Below are 20,088 nucleotides of genomic sequence, written 5' to 3'. Positions count from 1 at the left end.
CAGCCTCCCAATACTACAGTCTTCTGGGAGAAAGCATCGCTTTGAAGACACCTTGATTTTGAACTTCTCCTTAGCCTCAAAACCATGAGCCAGTAAATTCCTGTTGTTTAAACCAATCCATTGCATGCTGTTTGTTTTAGTAGCCAAGAAACTGAAACAGTGGGTTTAAGGGAGATGTAATTATTATATTATGAAAGAAACTTGGACTAGAATCTCAGGGAACAAACCCAACTGTAAAACCCAGGCAACTCCAGACAGACAGAATTGTGACAACTAGGCTCTGACATGAAATAGCAGCTTGACTTTGGCAAGTTGCTTTACTTCCTTGAACCTCACTTGTCTCATCATTAAGATAATAGGGTTGCTGTCACCTGTCATATCATCATGCTCTCAGACACATGCAAGTTCAAATCCCATGCCCTGCCCATACTAATTATATGGCATTGAATAACTCACTTCACCTTTCTAGCTTCCGTTTTCTTATCAATAGTACAGTTATTGGAGGAGTTAAACAAAGATGTTTATAAGGTGTGGAGCCCAGTGCTTGGCACACAGTAATTGCTGAGAATGGTCTATCCTCTGCCTCTTACCAAATAGCAATTGAAGAAACAGAAGGGCCGGGCAAGTCTAATGCGAATAGCAATAGTCCCCTCTTCTCCTGGTGGTAGGATGTTGCCCTCGTCATCCACAATCTGATGGAAAAATCACAAGAAGGTGTGTGGATGTCTGCACAACCAGGCCCCCCACCTGCCTAGCCTGTGTTGCTAACCAAAGGGCTTGAGTCTCACTCCTCTTCAAACCAGGCCTCTCCGGTGATTGGGAGAGGCGGCATACCTGCACATCATAAGGTGGGGATCCTTTCCCCATGGATCCAGACTTGATTTTCGTGCCTTTTGGATTGGCACAAATTACAACCTGGAGAGAAACCAGAACCAATAAGAAGGACCCTATTTCCCTTAGATTCCATTCTGGTCCATCCCTTCTCTGTCCCTGCTTTCCAACTCTTTCTCCTTCCCTCTTTCTTCTCCTTCATTTTATTCACTTTCTCTCCCTTCTCTTCCCTTTCTTCCTCCTTTCTTTTTCTTTTCTTACTTTTTATTTCTTTTTCTTTTTATCCTAATTTACATCTTTCCTTCCTTCTTTTCTTTCTTTCTTTCTTCTAGTCTTTCCATATCAACATTTATCAAGCTCTGTAATGAGTGCTCACATAAAGAACCCGACATGTCACTAAGCCCAAAAGACTCACTGATCCCCCAAATCCTACCAGAACAGTTGTAGAGCATATGGTTTAGGGTCTTGGGCCCTGATCACAGACAGGACAGCTCTTTGGCTGTCCTGGTGGAGACAAACAATATCCATGCCCCTGAGAGTTGTTTCATTGGAAATAATTGTGAAAAAAGCAATGTTGGGCATTAAACCCCCTGCTTATCCTATTCCATATTCCTCTTAGAGGGGGACTAGATACCCACGTTCCCTATACTATACATCCCACTACCCAAAAAAATCAAATCTTTGGAAAAGTTTTAAAATTCAACCAACAAAGGGACAACTAACTCCTGAATTTTTCACGTTTCCCTCTCTCGAGAATAGTTTCATGTAACAGGGGCTAAGATGTGTGATTCACCCCTTTAATCCAAAAGGAATTTTATTACCATCTGCTCTCCCTGCAGTCAGGCCTCCCCAAGATGGCAGCTGGAAAGGCTGGAGGGTGCTGTGGCCAGTCATTCGCTCTGGCTGGCTGGGGTCAGAGGAGGGGACCTGGGGCAGGGCCTCCAGGTCCACCCAGTGCTCACCGTCTCAGACTGGCCATAGCCTTCATGCAGTTCCAAGCCCGTCTGGCTCTTCCACTTCTCCCTCACATCAGGATTGAGGGCCTCTCCTTCAGTCAAACAGTGCTTCAAGCTCTGAAACTGGTACCTTTCTCAGCCAGCAAAATAAGGCAGCCACATCAGGGTTCCCAGGGCCACCCCATTCTACAGCACAGATGCCTGGGTCCAGGCTGTGCCCTCCCCAAAGCACCAGAGGGTAAACTCCCATGTTTTATAATTCACTCCAAAGGTTCCATCCTCTGACTTTGCAGTCTCGTTCCTCATGGGAGGTTAATATATTTTTTAAAAATTCTGAGTTTGGAATAAAACCAGAACCTCATATAGGAGTTTTTTGGCATAACATGATGAACTTCAGATAGACTGGCACAAAAAATTTATTCGGAAACAAACTGATTAAAAATAAATTGGTCAAGCAATAATTTGGTTGGAAATTATAAATCATTTACAAATAATTTAAAAATGAAACTTAGTACTCTAAGAGCTCTAAGATTTTGATGAATGGGTCCAAAATTCCTAGACATTAAATATGTTGCAAAACTACTCTTCAGTTCAACAAATTATCCAAGATGAGGAAAACCAATGATGGCAAATATATTTTCAAACATCTTTTTTCCTTTGGATCAAATTGGTTTTGACTAAATTATTGCCTAGTGTCTTTCAATTAAATTATTCTTGAACAAATGGCCCAGAGCCTGCTTTCAGCCAAAATGCCAATGTGAAGATAAATATATAGATCAATGAGTAGGATAAATTCTTAGATTATAGAAGAGTTTATGTTGAGTTTCATGTAAGAACTCACTCTCTTAGGCACATCAAGGCAGACACTTATGTTTAGGGAAGACAGAGGGGTTCTAACTTCCCATGTCTTGGAAGAGGAAAGGGGTGGAAAGTCATGGATCAGGGTCAGTAGGTTACTGAAGAGTGATGGACCTCTCCATAAAGGGTTTGAATGGGTGCCATCCACATTTTCTTGTCTCCTCCCTTTGGATACCCAATGACCTTCACTCAGAGAGTGACTGGCTGAGGTTAATATAGGGCTGAAGAATGGGACTTCCCCTGTGGTGACCTTTTAGTCCCACTAGACATAGGGGCCCTGGCTACAAGCCCCATTCCATAGGCAACTAATGATCATCCAAAAATTTCTCTAATTATGTAGAAGTAATACATATGCATTGCCAAGGAAATGACCCATGGGTGTGTGGTGAGGTGAGAGACCACCTCAAGTGCTGACATTTCAGACTCCCTAAAGCTTTACATGTTCCAGTTGGATGCAAATTCCTGTAGGCCAGAAGCTCATCCTTGAGGGTTGTCTATGAGGGTATTGATATATATTCTTGTGAGTTGTGTCTGTATATGTATACATGAGTGTGTTTGCTTAAGGAGCAGATGTGCCTCTGCTTCTGTAGGAATGTGTGTGTTTGTGTGAGAGAGAGAGAGAGAAAGAAAGAGAGAGAGAGAGAGAAATGAAGGTGGGTGTACCTGTGGTGTATATTCACATCTGTAAGCCCCAAAGCACCATACCTCATCAGATCCTCCTGCACAAGCAACCAGAAGATGGTGGGGACACAGCAGAGGGTGGTGATTGGGAACCGAGAGAGAGTCTAAAACAAAACAAAGGCTAGAGGATCTGTTTAGAATCACTGAAGTGGTACTTCCTGGAAATGCAGGTGGTTTGGGTCTTTATCTGTTCATCATCAAAGGAGAGAAGCTGATAACTGTGAAGTACCCAGCCTCCAAGATGATTTGCCCCCTTCCAGCATTTATACCCTTGAGGAGGCCCCTCCTACAGTGTACCAAGTTTGGGCTGTGTGTGGCCAATAGCACACTGTGGAGGTTATGGAATGTTACTTCCAAGATTAGTTTCTAAAAGGCTTGTCTTGGATGCTCCCACTCTCCCTCTTTTGAATTACGCTCTCTGGAGGAAGTCAGCTGCTAGGTTGCCAATAGCTCTATGGAGAAATGCACATCCTAAGGCACTGAAGGCCCAGTGAGCAGTGAGGAACTGAAGTCTGCCACAAATCACACGTGTGAGTTTCTCCAGGGTGAATTGAGCCTTGACATGATTGCAGCCCCAGCAGACACTGACAGACCTTGTGCTGGAGGCACCCAGCTAAGCTGCTCCTGGATTCCTGACCCTCAGAAACTGTGAGATAACACATGTTCATGTTAAGCTGGTACTTTTGGTGATAATTTACTACACAGCAAAGTAGATAACTAATGCACTATGTCAAGGCTGGGGGCAGTGACAGGAGAAGGCAGACACTGGCTGATCAAGGCTTACATGAATGAATGCTGGTGAATCTGATAATGGTAATAATAATTAATATGTGTTAAGAACCTATACTGTACCAGACCCTGTGTTGATCCCTTGATATATGTTACCTCATTTCATTCTTACAAAAAACCTATAAAACGTTATTAGCCTTCTTTTGTAGTTGTGGAAGTGGATACTCAGAGAGGCCAGAAGACTCCCAAGTTCACACAGCTAGCAACTGAAAGATGCAGGATCAGAGGCCAGGTCTAACTGACTGCATACCCTGTGCTATTACCCATCATGTACCACAACCTGCTTCAAAACTAAGAGATTGGGCAGATGGGCCCTCCGCTGCTTTAAGGGATGGCAGTTAGGATGTGGAGGGCAGAAGGAAGGTGACCCATATCGTCTCTGGGGCCATCAGTTCTCCTACCTCTGCACAAGAAGACCCTAGGAGGTTGAGCCGGAGTCACCAGGGCTCTAGAGACTCATGCTCAGTACCATGGACAGGGCATGCAGGTGGGGCGTAGGCAACGGTTTTGCCCAAAGATTTGACAGGAGCATAGGAAAGAAGGAGGCAGAAGGAGAGACCCCGCAGGAGAGGAAAGAGGATATGCAAAGGTTCGGAGATACGAAATGGGCTAATTTCCAGGGATCTTTCTAGGGCATAGGCAATGACTGGAGGCATAATCGAGTGGGCAGGAACCAGATTATGGAAGGTCCTGGGAACCTGTGGTTACTCTAAGCACCAAAGAAGCCATATTGCCACTAATTCGTGCCTTTTCTACTGCAAACTCCGAACCTATTTCCCACTCATTTTCACCCAACATGTCGATGGTGTTTTTGTCTCTTACATTCAGAATTACTTTGGCGTTAACTTGGGGCAGTTCATGTACAAAGATGCAAGATCCATGAGGCCAGGCAGAGAAGAGGGTCCAGGCTGCCTTCACCCATCCAGTGTCAGTCGTGTTCCACATGATGTCCGAATCGCTCAAGGCCACCCACTGCCTGCCAAGAAGTAGAGAGTCAGCATCCTCAGCAAGGCCTCTGCTTTTCAAAGGGATTCCGTTGCCCTTATCACCTTATTTGTAGTCCTTCCCACGGTAAGTACTCGTGCTTGTCAAACATGCATAAGAACCATAAGCCACCTATCGTTGCAAAAAGCTTTTATTGAACAACTTCTACATACCTGTGCCCCACACTATGGGTACAGAATTTAAAAGATTCCTTGCTCCCAAGAAGTTCACAATTTAGTGGGAGTTATATATGGAAGAGCAAATAATCTCAATCCAGTGTGATAAGTACACTTAATCTATTCAGGTGACATTTACTCAGCACTTACACTGGTTTGTTATTAGGGATATAGAAATGAATGATCAGTCTTGTTCAAGGAGCTTATAGTTCAATAAATATAAAAATCTAGGAAGCCCCTAGAGAACATGCTTTGATAGAGGTAAACACAGAGCCTTGTGTGATTACAGAGAATGGGCACTTAACCAGAGCAAGGGTAAAGGTGGGGTCTGTGACATGCTTTCATAGAGGAGGTGACATCTGAATTAGACTTAAATGACATATAGAAAGTACACAGGTGTGGCAGAGAAGACCGAGCAGCCTGGGAAGGGGAAACAATGCCTGCAAACATGGGAAATAGAAAAATGGTCATGTTGGGCACTCAGTCTCTGAGACACACACTTTCCTGCTCCTTCTTCTACTCATTGGCTCTTCTTTCCCTGTATTCTTTGGTGAGTCCTCCTCCCCTCCCCTTCAATGTAAAAATACCACAGGAGCTCAGTCTGTAGACCTCTTCTCTTTTCCATTTATATTACTATTTTCTCATCTCTTCCAATCTCACGGCTTTAAATGCCATCTTTATGCTGATAACTCCTGAATGACTCTTTCTCATTAACTCCAGACATGTGTATCCAACTGCCTACTCATCATCCCTGCTCTTAACTAGGAGGACGAAGATGTCCAATAGGCATCTCCAACTTACAATGTCCAGAGTGAACTCCTCATTTTCCTCCCACCAGACTTGCTCATCCCATGTCTTCTCCAAATCATTTAATGCTTCTGGCCATTGGTGCCACACAAACCTGAGAATCATCTTTGATTCTCTTCTTTCTTTCTCAACCCTCACCAAACCTGCCAGCAAATACTTTTTAGGCCTACCTTCAAAATGCATTCAGAATCTCACCTCTTCTTATTCCTACCACTACTAGCCTGGGCAAGCTACCAGCTTTGCCATTTGTAGCCTCTCTCCTGTTTCATTCCTTGCCTTCTATAGTTAATTCTCAACCCAGCATCCAAAGTGATTCTTTTAAAAAGCAAATCAGATCATGTCACTTCTCTGGTCAAAACTTTCCAGTGGTTTCTCATCTCACTCAGAGTAAAAGCCAGAGCCTTCAAGATCCTGCCTGGTTTTCTCCCTCGTTAGCTCTCTGACTTCAACTCTGATTGTTTCCCCCTCACTCACACTCTTCCAGCTCACTCACATTCTGTTCCTTGGACCCACCAGGTGACCTGTTCCTAGTACCTTCCACTGGCCACAAAACCCAGTCCATAGCTGCACTGGGAGTGCTCGACCATCTTGGGGGCCCCAGTAGTGCCACTGGTGAAGTAGATGGAGAGTGCGTCCTGACTTCTAGTCCTCACACAGCTGTGCTCTGTGGATGCCGCTCTGTAAAATGTGAAAATAATAGGTTTGATGCTAGTATGGAAAAATAGTAATATAATAGTAACAATAATATTTATAACAACAATTCTGGCTAACACTTTAATAAATACCACATGTCAGGCACTGTGCAGGGGACTCCAGCTTGCATTTAGTCTCTAATCCCTACAGCCACTTCATGGTGTAGGTACTATCATTACAACACTTTTACAGATATGGAAATTGAGGCTCAAAATGTTTAAATGACTAACTTGAAAGAACCCATGCTCTTTTTACAGAGCAGGAGGAACTTTCTGGTGGAACACATACACATACATACTTTTGCACATTTGGGCACAGCCTGTCCCCCCATCAATTCCTGGCAATTTCGAGCCATTCTCTAAAGTGTTCCTCAACTTCAGGGACTTGAGATCTGGGTAATTCCTACAGTTCTGTGATTTGTAGAATCATCTAAGCCACTGGTTCTCAATCTTTCAGACTACCTGCTTAAGTTTTAAAGGAAATACCCTTGCTTGGGCCACACAAAAATGAAATCAGAATCTTTGAGGGTAGGCCTGGGCACTGATAGTTTCTAAGAGCTCCACAGGTAATTCTAAAGGCAATCAAAATTGAGAACTAGTGGTCTAGGCCAACCCAGTAACTCATCAAAATCACCTGGGCAGGTTTTTAAAAAATTACAGATTCCAGGGCCCATGCCCAAATAGGTTTGACTCAGTAGGTAAGATGTGGGTCCTTGGGATCTATATTCAAAACCATACCCAGGTAAATATGATGCAGCTGGTGTGTAGGATGGGCATTTGGGACTCAATGGTGCAGGCCCATGAGAGGTGCCCCCCTTGATTCTAGCCTCTAATCAGGCAAAGTCTCAAATTCCTAGATAGGTTTCTACCAGGACCTTGCTCAAAGGCAGAAGTAGTCTTGGATTTGGGATAAGGCAGATCTCTGTTTTGATCTTGACTTGACTCTTTTTTAGGAACTTCGGCAAGTCGCTTTACTTCTCCAAGACTCATTTTTCTCCCATGTAAAACTGGGTTCAAGCGTACTTCATAGGGTTTTGTTTTCAAAGATTAATTAAGATGCTGTCTTATTCATTATCACACTCTGAGCACCAAACACAAGGTTGTCCCAAAGTAGATATTTATTGAATATTTGTAGGTTGAATGAATATACATTAATACTTACCTAGCACAGAGCCTAGCATACAATAAGCACTCAATACATTACCACTATTACTATATTAATTGACCACCTACTATATACTAAAGCATCAGGTAGGTTATATCATTTATTCTGGCTTATAGCTCTATAACTAGCATCACCAACATACAGACAAATGAGGCACAGAAAATATAGTGACAGATCCAGGACTGAGTGAGTGACTTTGAACCATTGACCCATCTTAAAGTGGTCACCAGGATTAGGTCTCAGGTCAGTCTAGAGCTTCCAAAGTGAGCATTCCTCCCTGACTCTTTCCTTTCATGTGCAATCAGCAACGTGTTCCACCTCTTACGGCATATAGGAGACAAGCCTCAGCTTTGTTTTGTGCTGTCCTCCCAGAGACCCCCAACTCACTGAAGGAGTTCTCTGAAGTTCAGCCAGCCTGGATGACTGCTGTCTGACACCAGCACCTTGGTCTGGAGGGAGGGGCAGTCAGTGCTAATGGTGTCCACCCATGGGGCCAGAGAGTCACTGGTAATAATGGACTTGGCTCTGGACACCTGCAGCTGGTACTTGAGGTCCTTCTCTGTCAGCTGAGAGATGCCAGGTATTAAGACGACCCCTGACAGCACACAGAGAAAGGCTGTTGACAGGGGAAGAGGAGAGGACCCCTGTGCAGAGGTCCAGACCAAAAGTCCCACGTATGATGGGGGCAGGAAGGGGATGGAGAAGGTTGAAATGCCTGTGCTGGGAAAAGGTAACAATAATGATGATAATGAAATCTAGAAAATATTTAAGGAGCATTTACAGGTGCTAAGAGTTTTACATGTATTATTTCATTTGATCCTCACCACCCTAGGAAGTAGATTCTATTATACCCATTTTGCAGATGAAGAAATGAAGACTTAGACCTTTAAGCCTCAGATAAGTAAAATACGTTGCCTGAGGTCACACAGCTAATACGCTATAGAGCTGGAAATGTGGACCCAAGCAGAGGTAAACCTGAGTCCATAATATTCACCATCATATTACATTGCCTTAGAGATTACCTAGTCCAATGGCTGTTTGTATCTTTCAAATAAGTTGTTACAAGGAACCCAGGTATGTAGGTGCAGGTTGCTTGTTGGGGGATATGGTAGGTGGGGATTCCGGGATTCAACCAAGGCAACTCTGAAGATGGCCGAGTTGATCTCCTAAGAGTAATGAGTGAGGAAACAAACATAGGGGGAAAATTGAATCAGACACTTGAAAAATCATTTGAGTTTCTCAAATTGAATCAGACACTTAAAAAATCATTTGAGTTTCTCAAAATGCAGGTTGTCAACACTCCATTGAGTCTAACGCTCATTTCAGAGATGAGAAGAAAGTGGTTCTGAATTGGTTGCTTTGCCACAGCCAATTAGTAAGCAAGGACACAAGACAGAAGAAGGGGCAAATTTCAAGGACTCAAGACAGCATGGAGGATGAACCAAGGCTCCTTGCTCTTTGTTGTATATCTCAAACTTTTACAGGATTGAAATCCCAACATGAATTTTTTTAGCTGAATGGAATCCCCTTATTTGACAATTTTCTTTCTTAGTTACTTCTAATAGATGACTGTCCCACACAGAGATATGTTTGTGGTGCTTTGTGGGTCGTGTTCAAGCTTGAGGGCAAAGCAGATGATAGACAGCCACAGCTGTCAGCAAGAGAAATGAATCAAACACAGGAAACTGGATGAGCAGGGACAAGTGCATATCAGGAGAATATGGGAATGCAAGAATGTAAAAATGAGCCTCTACAGTACTGGAGTGGATGCTAGAGTTGGCATGGCAAGGTGGGATGTGGTCTTGAGTTATTTTGTTTGGACATCAGAAAAATGGGTGAAACTGTATAATTGGAAGAATTGGGGGCATTGAGGTAACATGAAAAATAATGCTAATAATACCCCAAAGGGAAGTTTTGGTCATGCATATTTCCTAACAAAATGCTTGGCACATAGTAGGTGCTCAAGAAAAGTGCAGGGTTCCCTTACTATGACTCTTATTTAAAAGAACCTTGTAGGAAGTGGATGTGGCTCAACCCCTTTGGCACCTGCCTACCACATGGGAGGTCCTGGGTTCCAGTCCCAGTACTTCTTAAGAGAAGATGATCAAACGCCACCTCCCACCACAACAAGCTAGACTCTGCCCCTGCCACAACAAGTGGATGCCACAAGCCAGCAGATGCGGCAGCCCACTGGGAGCGGATGTGGCTCAGGTTGTTGGGCACTCGCCTCTCAAGTGGGGGGTCCCTGTTTAGGTTCCTGGTGCCTCCTGGAAAAGGCAAGTAAACAATGAGCAGACAGATGAGAGAACCATCTAGGGGCAGGGGTGATAAAGAAAAATAATAAAGTAAATAAAATAAATTTTTGAAAAACAGGACCTTGTATGTCATAGTGGAATATGGAGAGCTCCTCCAACCTATGTGCCTGTTTCCCTGAGAACTGAAAATACTTTAATGACATTCATTCTCTCTTTCTCTTTTGTATATTGTGGAAATATATACAAAAATTAAAATTAAAGTTTCTCCTTTTTTTGGATAATCCCTTCACAACCTGGTTGAATAAAACTTGTTCATAGAGAAAAGCTAGTTTTCTAGCATGAATTTATACATCTCTTTTGCACAGATTATTTATGAAACCACCTGTATTTCAGGTAAATTGTTCTCTGGACACATTTAATCATGTGATTTGGGCCAATCCCATCAAGACCACAACTGGAAGGGGGTGGACAACATTCCAAGTGGTCCAAAGCTTCTGGGGGATGGAGAAACCAGCTCCCCATCTTAACTGGTCAGTTTGCTTTAGTAAAACCACCCTAAAGCCTCAGCCCCTTGAAAAGAGTGCCAGTGGGCATCAGCAGAGGCTCTCCAGGGCCACCAGGCTGTGTCCTCTTGCTTCGTCTGCTCTTCTGCTGGAGGACTCAGCCCAAGGATATCAGAGGCCCTGATGCCGTGAGCAGTCATGACAGCAGGGGGATGCTTCTCCCCCAGGCGCCTACCTTACAGCTTTGATTATTTGTCCCTCTATACTGTCTCTTGCTGTAATAAAGTTTAAGACTGAAACTTATGTGGATTGGTTATGAGAGCCCCTCATCCCTAATTCCATTGATTCTCAGTCTCCAGGTAAAAATCTAGGGACTAGGGCAAGGCTGCATGCATACCGGTATTCCCGAAACCAGCGGAATCATTTTACAAATGATTTAGGTACCAGCTTTGAAAGGCTTAAGTTTTCTCTTAAAAATCCTGTGTTTTCAATTACAAAACCAGAAGCTCTGATAACACTGGCTCTCATTACTGCATGGCAGCATTTGTTTGGAACAAAAAAGTAACTGCCCCATCAGACAGGACAAAGGATCTCCAGTTCACTACAGTCTTCACTGTTCCCTATGGCCTCACACTCCGCCTGCTGTACACATTTACATCACTGTCTGGCCCTTGCACACAATCAAGTTTGTGATTGTTGGACAAAAGGGAAGTAAACAAAACTCCCCATTTTTTTCCATCCCTCCAAGTCCTGAGGCCACTGCAAAACCCTGTCAAACTGTATCAACCCCACTGGACTCCCAGCCCTGCTCACTGACCTGTCCTCATACAAGCCACGCTCACCAGCCACCACTCCGGGAGCCGTGGGAACACCAACATCATTCTGTCCCCAGGCTGCAGGCCGCACACGCCTCTTAGCACATTGGCCGCCTTCCTGGACAGCTTCCCCAGCTCCTCAAAGCTCCATTTGACTTCTGCTCCCAGTCCGTCGACCCACCAGAATGCAGGATTTGGAGGCCGGTGCCCAGCCTAGACAATGGTACAGGCAGAAAATAAAGAGAAGCCATTTTATGAAGATTATTGTTTGCTGGTTTTTAAAGAAAAAATTTTTAATGGGATTAAATTTTTTTTTTACAATGTTTAGTACAGTCACATGGTTCAAAAGTCAAAACAGCATGGAGAGGGAGCAGATGTGGCTCAAGCAGTTGGGCACCCACCTCCAACATGGGAGGTCCCAGGTTCAGTTCCCAGTGTCTCCTAAAGAAGACAAGCAGATGTAATGAGCAGACACACAATGAGCTGATGCAACAAGCAGACACAACAAGGTGACACAACAGACACAATGAGCAGGGAGTGGATGTGGTTCAAGTAGATGTGGCTCAAGTCTCCCACATGGGAAGTCCTGGGTTCAGTTCCCAGTGCCTTCTAAAGAAGATGAGCAGACAATGAGTGGAAACAATGAGCAGACACATGAGGGAGCCATCTTGGTAGAGGGGAGAAAAGCATGGAAAGGTGTGCATTGAGAAGTCTTGCTCCCACCTTGGTGGCTATTTACCCTGTTCCACACTTGACCACCTCAATGCATAGCCACTTATTAGTTTCTTACATACCTTCTGTGGTTTTTTTTATGCAAACATAAATATATATTTTTTTGCCATCCCACCTTAAAAAAAATTTTTAGATTAGATTATATAAATGTTACATAAAAAATGCAGGGGATTCCCATATGCCCCACTCCCTACCCCTCCCACAATTTCCCACATTAACAACATCTTCATTAGTGTGGTACATCTGTTACAATTGATTAACACATATTGGAGCATTGTCACTAAGTGTGGATTATAGTTTACATTATAGTTTAAACTGTCTCCTGCACAATTTTGTAAGTTATTATAAGACATATAATGGCCTGTATCTGTCATTGCATTATCATTCGGATAACTCCAATGTCCTGAAAATGCCCCCATATTACACCAATTTCTCCCTCTCCCTCCCCTCAGAACCTCCAGAGGCCACCGCCTCCACATCAGTGATGAACGTTCTTCCATTGCTAGAATAACAATAAGTCTATAGTAGAATAATAGTAAGTCTACTCTAGTCCATCATTCATTCCCCAACCCTGAGGATTCTGGCATGATGATGCCCACTCCACCTCTAATTGAGAAGGGGCTTAGATCCCATAGGGCAGATGGATGGGACTCTCTTGCTTGCAGTTGTCGACTCTGTTCCTTGGGCCATCCCACTTTTTAATGCACAAGGTAGCATATGATTTACACTCTTCTGTATCTTCCCTTTTTTTTTTTTGAGATAACTCACAATACCATAAGATTCCCCATTTTAAATTATACAATTCAATTGTTTTTAGGATATTTGCAAGGTAACACATCCATTACTACTATTTAATTCCAGAAATTTCATCTTGCCCTAAAGAAATCCCATATTCATCAGCAATCACTTTCCATTTCCCCCTACCCTATGCCCTGGCAACAGCTAATCAGCTTTCTGTTTCTATGGATTGGCCTATTCTGGATATTTCATATAAATGGAGCCATACAATATGTCACCTTTTATGTGTGGCTTATTTGATGTAGCATAATGTTTCAAGGCCCATCTATGTTGTAGTTTGTATCACTATTTCTTTCCTTTTTATGGCTGAAAAATATTCCACATTGGATGGATATACCATATTATTTCTATCTATTCCTCAGTGCTTGGACATTTGGGTTGTTTCCATTTTTTTGCTATTATGATTAATTCCTCTATGAACATTTACGTACAGATTTTTATGTGGACATGTTTTCAAGTCTCTGTGTATATATGTAGGTGTGACATTATTTAGACATATGGTGATTCTATTTAACTTTTTGAGGAAATACAATCTGTTCTCCAAAGTATCTAGAGCATTTTACATTCCTACCAGCAATGTACAAAGGTTCAAATTGCTCCTTGCATCCTCACCAACAGTTGTTATTGTCCATTTTTTAAAAATTATTAAACCTTTTAAACTAATGATTAAAAAGCATTATCAAAATATTACTACTAAACAAAGTATTTCCCCCCTTAACAATCCTATTATTATATATTTATATGTGAACATGCATAAAAAAGTGTATAGTAAAAGTTGTGAACTTACAAAACAGACATACATAACATCATACAGGGGTCCCATATATCAACCTTCCACAAACACCTTGCATTGTCACGACATTTGTTACAAATTATGAAAGAATATTGTCAAAATCTTACTACTAATCATAGTTCTTATCTTACATTTGGTGTGTTTTTCCCCCAATCACCCCATTATTATTTTTTAAATACATTTTATGACAGAAATTGTAAACTTATAAAACAATCATATACATGTGCAGAATTCCCTAACAACACTCCTCCTCCAACACAGCAGAATGTGGTATGTCATTTGCTACAGATAAAATAATATCCTCAGATATATAAAATAATGTGCACAGTGTACATTTGGCTCACATTTTTCATACTGCCTCAGTATCAACACAGTACATCTTTCACATAAATGCAAGAATTTTATGTTATTACTAACAACCACAGTCCATAGGTCACTCCAGCTGTATTTTTCCCATGCTTTTCCACATTCCCAACACCCTGCAGTAGTGATATACATTTGTTCCAGCTAACAAAGGACACTCTTGCATCTGTACCAGCAACCACAATTCTCACCCATCTCTTGGTTTACTGTGCTAAATCAGAATTCTCAAGCATTCTGTCAATTGGCATTTACACAACTAGGCTACCATTTTCAACTATTTCAACCACTTAAAAAGTAGTTGTTAGCATGTTACCACTGTATACATTTCCACACTTTTACATTAAAACTAATTAAAACTTCTACCTACATTAAATATCAGTAGTCCACTCAGTCCTCTTATCTCCTTTAAGAATCCACCACCTACCACCAGGTCTTGAAGATATTTTCCAACAATTTCGTCCAGAAGTTCTATGGTTCTTGCTTTTATTTAATAGTTTTTGACCCATTTTGAGTTAATTTTTGGATAAGGTGTGAGATAGGGGTCCTCTTTCCTTCTTTCAGCTATGGATATCCAATTCTTTCAGCACCATTTCTTGAATGGATTGTTCTACCTGAACTATGTGAGTTTGACAGGCTAGTCAAAAATCACTTGACCATACCTGTGAGGGTCTGTTTCTGAACTATAAATTTGGTTCCATTGGCCTATTGCCTTTAGGCCATTTGGTCTGTCTTTAGGCCAGTACCATGCTGTCTTTACCACTATAAGTAGGTATTATGATTTTAAGTCTGGAGATGACTGTTCACTTTTCCTTTTTATGATGTTTCTGGTTATTCAGGACCCCTTACCCTTCCAAATAAATTTAATGATCGTGTTTTCAGTTTTTTCTTTGATGTTAGTGGAATTTTTATTTAGATTGCATTAAATCTGTATATCAGTTGGAGTAGAATTGACATCTTAATGATATTTAGCTTAGAATCCATGAGCATGGAATGTTCTTCCAGTTATTTTGGGGGCTTTTTTTTATCTGTTTTAACACTGAGTTGCAGTTTTGTGAATACAAGTACTTTACATCATTGGTTAAGTTTATTCCTATTTGAGTTTTATCTGTCATATTTTATTTTTACCACTCTTTGGACACTTTTAGTTACTTTTATTGATATAATCTTCATTTCTAGACTCTCTTCCAGGCCCCTCTCTCCTGTCTTTTCTTTTCAGGCTGTAGCACACCCTTTAGCATTTCCTCAAAATCTGGTCTCCTGCTTAGAAATTCTCTCAGTTTCTGTTTATCTGTGAATATTCTAATTTAGCCCTCATTTTTGAAAGACAGTCTTGCTGGATATGAGATTCTTGGCTAGAAGTTTTTCTCTTATAGAATCTAAAATATATCAGACCACTGTCGTCTTGTCTCCATGGTTTCTGGTGAGAAATCAGCACTTAATCTTATTGGATATCCCTTATATGTTATGCACTGCTTTTCTCTTGTTGCTCTCAATTCTCTGTCTTTGGCCTTTGACACTCTGATGAGTATGTGTCTAGGAGTTGGTCTATTTGGATTTTTTTGGATGAGAGTACGTTGTGCTTCTTGGACAGGGATATCTATGTCCTTCAATAGGGGTGGGAAATTTTCTACCATTATTTCTTTGAATACTCCTTCTGCCTCTTTTTCCTTCTCTTCTCCTTTGGGGACACCCATGACACATATTTTTGCATGCTTTTTGCTCTCACTTAGTTCCCTGAGATCTTGTTCAAATTTTTCCATTCTTTTCTTCATCTCTTCTTTTTTATGTTCACTTTCAAAGGCCATTTCTTCAAGCTCACCAATCCTTTCTTCTGCCTCTTCAAATCTACTATTATATGATTCCAATCTTTTTTTTTAAATTTCATTGATTGCATCTTTCATTCCCATAAGATCTGCTATTTTCCTATGAATGCTTTCAAATTCTTCTTTGTGCTCATCCAATGTCTTCTTAATATCCTTAATCTCTTTAGTCATCTCATTGAATTTATTAAGAAGATTTGTTTGAACATCTATAATTAGTTGTCTCAACTCCTTTATGTCATCTGGATGCTTATCTTGTTCCTTTAACAGGGCCATAGCTTCCTGTTTCTTGGTGTGGATTGTAATTTTTGACTGGTGTCTTCACATCTGGCTTACTAGAGTATTTTTTCTGCATGAAGTTTTTTTCTTTAGTTTAGAGCTTCCTATTGTTTCTCCCTTGCTGGTTTTGCAGTAGGAGCCAAGCATGTAGTTGGTGCTGTAAGCTGTGGAGCTCAAGCTGCCCTAATTGCACCAGGGACCAATGAAGCCTTTTCCAACTTTCTCCTTTACCTGGTGTAGAGACAGAGTCACAGCTATGTGGGACAATCCAAGTAGAGGCCTAGACTGTAGTTGCCCAGAGAGACTGATGAAACTTCACATTCCTTTCTCCCACCTGAGGTGGGGATGGAGCTGCAAGTATGGGCAGCAATCTATGCAGTGTGGGTCCAAGATGATCGCAGTTGCCCTGGTAGACTTCTGATTTTCAGTCTATGCCAGCCAAAGTTACCTGCAGTTACCTGTATAGGCTGGTGCAGGGCCCTCAGCCTCCTCCCCACCAGAGGTAGGGCTGAAGCCTAGGCTAGGGCTGCAGGCTGATCTGCATGAAAGAAACTGGTACCTGCAGACACTGAGAGTTTCAGTCAGCCAGGTTTCCTCTCTGGCTGGGGTGGAGTCAGAATGGTGCCTACTGGCCTCTTTCTGACCTGGGCTGATTCACACCCCAGTTGTTCCCAGGTTATCTCTTAGCCAGCAAACTCCACCAATCAGCAGCTGAAAGCAGCAGCCAACCATCACTTCCTCCCATTTCTGTGAAATGGAGCTTCAAATTCCAGCCAAAGAACAGCTCCTGGGGTGGCTCGTGACACCAGAGTAAGATGAACATAGGCCTCTGCAGTTTTACCAGTAATTTCCCAGAGAACCTATTGCAGATCTCCACAGCTTCCTCCCTGCTGGAGGTGGCACTGGTGACTAGGCTATGCCTGCAGTCTGATCTGGATGGAAAGAAGCTGGTCCCCCAGCACTGGGATCCTCAATCCACCCCCACTTCCCTTCGTGCCAGGGATGGCATTAAGACGGTGGCTCCCATCCACTTTCTGATCTGGACAGGCTGAAACTAGCTTTTCTCAGGATTATACTGTAGCCCACTGAATTTACTCATCAGTAGCTGAAATTGGTGCCCAACCATCCCTTCTTCCCCCACATTGGGGAAGTGGAGCTTTCAATTCCAGCCATGGAACAGTTTGTGAGGTGGCTTGTGCCTCCAGTATAGGATGGGCAATGGCCTCTGCAGCGTAGGCGGCTCTACTTATGAGTCTTCTCTGCAGATGGGCAGTCTTCTTCTTCCACTCCTTTAAGTATGTTACAGAATGCTCTTCTGGTCTCCTGGAGCCACCAAACAGGTGCTTTCAGCTAGCTGCAGAGATCTCTGGGTGTTTGATAACTGCCCTGTAGCAAGAGCTGACTCTAGGAGCTCCTTACTCCACCATCATCTTGCTGGTTCTTTCCCAATTGGTATATTTTGATATTATACTAGACCCCTAGATTAACTTAGGTAGGATTAACATCTTTAAAAATTTGTCTTCCTATTCAAGACAAAAGCCAATCTAAGTGGTTCAAGTATTTCTTGCATTCCTCAGAATGTGTTTTGTCTTTGGATCTTACATGATTAGGTTTATTCCTAGGTAATATCTGTTTAGTTCATCTGGAAATGAGATCTTTTCTTGCCTTATCATCTAACTGGTAAATTTTAATATTAATAATGGTTATCAATTTTTGTTTTTTCTTTCCCAGTCATCAGGCTGAATGCTAATATGTTTATTAAAGCAGAACAGCTGAAGCTGAAGCTGAAGAGAAGAGGCCAGAAAAGAGACTAGCCACATGACTGATCACCCACAGCTCAGCTCAAGAAGGTAAGCCTGGAGGGGAAGGCAGCGACCTTGGCAGAAAGCAGCCACCATTTTGCCTCACCACATGGCAGAAGTCTATGAGAGCATAATGATGCCTTGATTTGGATATTTTTACAGCCTAGGAACTGTAAGATTTTACCCCAAATAAATCCCCCCTTTATAAAAGCCAACCCATTTCTCATATATTGCATTGGGAGCCCTAGCAAACTAAAACAAACCCTTGCAATTACCTGATTATTGTACAATCTTAAACATATTTTAATCGAAGACATCTCAGCTGAATCTAATACAATCAAAGGGTATCACGCCCTGAGGAATAGATTAGTTTACATAGTCTCTCTTTTTGGGATTCATGAATAATTTCAAACTGCCACAGCATGGGAATATATACTCAGTCTACAAAGTAGAAAAAGAAGGTTATAAAACTGTGTGTGCCTTATGTGAGATATATAAATATATTTATACCTGAGGTTGTTCACAGAATAGGAGCTGTGGTTATCTCTGAGTTGAAGGATAGGATGCTATGTTAATCTGCCAAAGGGCTGATGATGCAAAGTACTAGAAATTTCTTGGTTTGTATGAAAGGTATTTATTTGGGGTAAAATCTTACAGTCCCAAGGCCTTGGAAAGTCCATCTCAAGGTACCATAAGAGGTACTTTCTCACCAAAATCAGCTGCCACATGTTGAAGCAAGATGGCAAGCCATCTCTGTGAGGTTTCAGCCTTCTCTTCTGAGTGTCATCTTTCAGGCTTAGCTGCTTGCCTCTTCCTGATTTCAGCCACAGGCTAATATAGGGCTTCTCTCTCAGACTTCCTCTACGAGTCTCAGCTCTCTTCCCAAGGTCAGCTGTAACCTATCAGGAAAAATGGTTCACCTCTCTCCTGAGCTTTAGCTATTTGTGCCTTCTTTCTGTCACAAGGCAGGGTAAAAAATGACAAAGCTCTCTCTTCTGTGTGTATGTATGAGCACCCATTTATATCAGACCCAGCAAGGGGGTGGGAACTCAGCCTGAGTTGAGTCAACCAAAAGAGCCATAAAAGCAATCTTAACACGTAATCAAATCAAAGTCCTATCAATTGAATTCAATACAAAGACTATTACACTCAGAACTAGATTAGCTCATGAACATAATCTATCTCTTTTGGGGATTCATAAATAATCTCAAACTGCCATACATACTTTTCCTTATTTTCCAAAATGTTTATACTAAGCATGTTATATTCTTGAAATTATTCCAGGGAAGCATCTGTGGCTCAACCAATTGGGCTCCTGTCTACCATATGGGATGCCCTGGGTTCATGTCCCAGGGCCTCCTTCTGAAGGCAAGATGGCCTGTGCCTGTGGAGAGCTGATGGCCCACATCCACAGAGAGCTTTTGGCCCACACCCATGGAGAGCTGGAACAGCAAGATGATGTAACAAAAGGGGAGTCAAGCAGACACAGAAGAATGCCCAGTGAATGGACGCAGAGAACAGACAGCAAGCAAACTGTAAGGGGAGGGTGGGATAAATAAAAATAAATTAAAAAAAAAAAAAGTTGTTCCAAAGAGTAGATTAAGTATTCTGATGATCCTGAAGACAAGAAGTAGGGCCACAGAAGATACGAATATGTTCTCACATGATCAAAGAAATGGAAAAGCTGCTACTCAACACAGTCCATCTCCATACCCCTACACTAAGCCCTCCAGAAACAAAGAGGCTGAGGTTTGTCAGGGTGACCAACAGCATCAGGAAAGATTTTGCAACCCACAGTACCATCCATTCATTCCTTTGTATCTTATAATAATTCCTTATTATTTTTGTTGTTGTTGTTGTAAAGTATACATAACGAAATTTATCATTTTAAAATGTACTATTCAGACATTAAGAACATTCACAATGTTGTACAACCATTCCACTATTTAGTTCCAGTATATTTTTCTCACTCCTAAAGAAAATCCCAAG

General features: G+C 42.0%; 2 protein-coding genes across 2 annotated transcripts in view; both read right to left on the bottom strand.

The window, feature by feature from the left end:
- LOC101416094 (acyl-coenzyme A synthetase ACSM5, mitochondrial-like) overlaps positions 1–8,794 on the bottom strand; it is a 31,153-nt gene extending 22,359 nt beyond the window's left edge. Inside the window, 8 exon segments of the mRNA XM_071211473.1 lie at positions 591–692; positions 835–915; positions 1,794–1,917; positions 3,351–3,430; positions 4,824–5,091; positions 6,617–6,760; positions 8,327–8,534; positions 8,791–8,794. Coding sequence (XP_071067574.1) covers positions 591–692; positions 835–915; positions 1,794–1,917; positions 3,351–3,430; positions 4,824–5,091; positions 6,617–6,760; positions 8,327–8,534; positions 8,791–8,794 — 1,011 coding nt within the window.
- The window catches only part of LOC131275614 (acyl-coenzyme A synthetase ACSM5, mitochondrial-like), a 163,597-nt gene continuing 148,446 nt past the window's right edge, over positions 4,938–20,088 (bottom strand). The window contains exons 6-9 of the mRNA XM_071211342.1: positions 11,515–11,725; positions 8,962–9,105; positions 6,617–6,760; positions 4,938–5,091 (exon numbers count right to left, since the gene is read on the bottom strand). Coding sequence (XP_071067443.1) covers positions 9,068–9,105; positions 11,515–11,725 — 249 coding nt within the window. The 3' untranslated portion in view covers positions 4,938–5,091; positions 6,617–6,760; positions 8,962–9,067. The remainder of the gene's footprint in view (positions 5,092–6,616; positions 6,761–8,961; positions 9,106–11,514; positions 11,726–20,088) is intronic.

This window comes from Dasypus novemcinctus, chromosome 23 (genome assembly GCF_030445035.2).
Source record: "Dasypus novemcinctus isolate mDasNov1 chromosome 23, mDasNov1.1.hap2, whole genome shotgun sequence".
NCBI classification, from domain to species: Eukaryota; Metazoa; Chordata; class Mammalia; order Cingulata; family Dasypodidae; genus Dasypus; species Dasypus novemcinctus.
The sequence above is the reverse complement of the archived record's forward strand: the minus strand, read 5'-3'. Positions and strand labels throughout refer to the sequence as shown.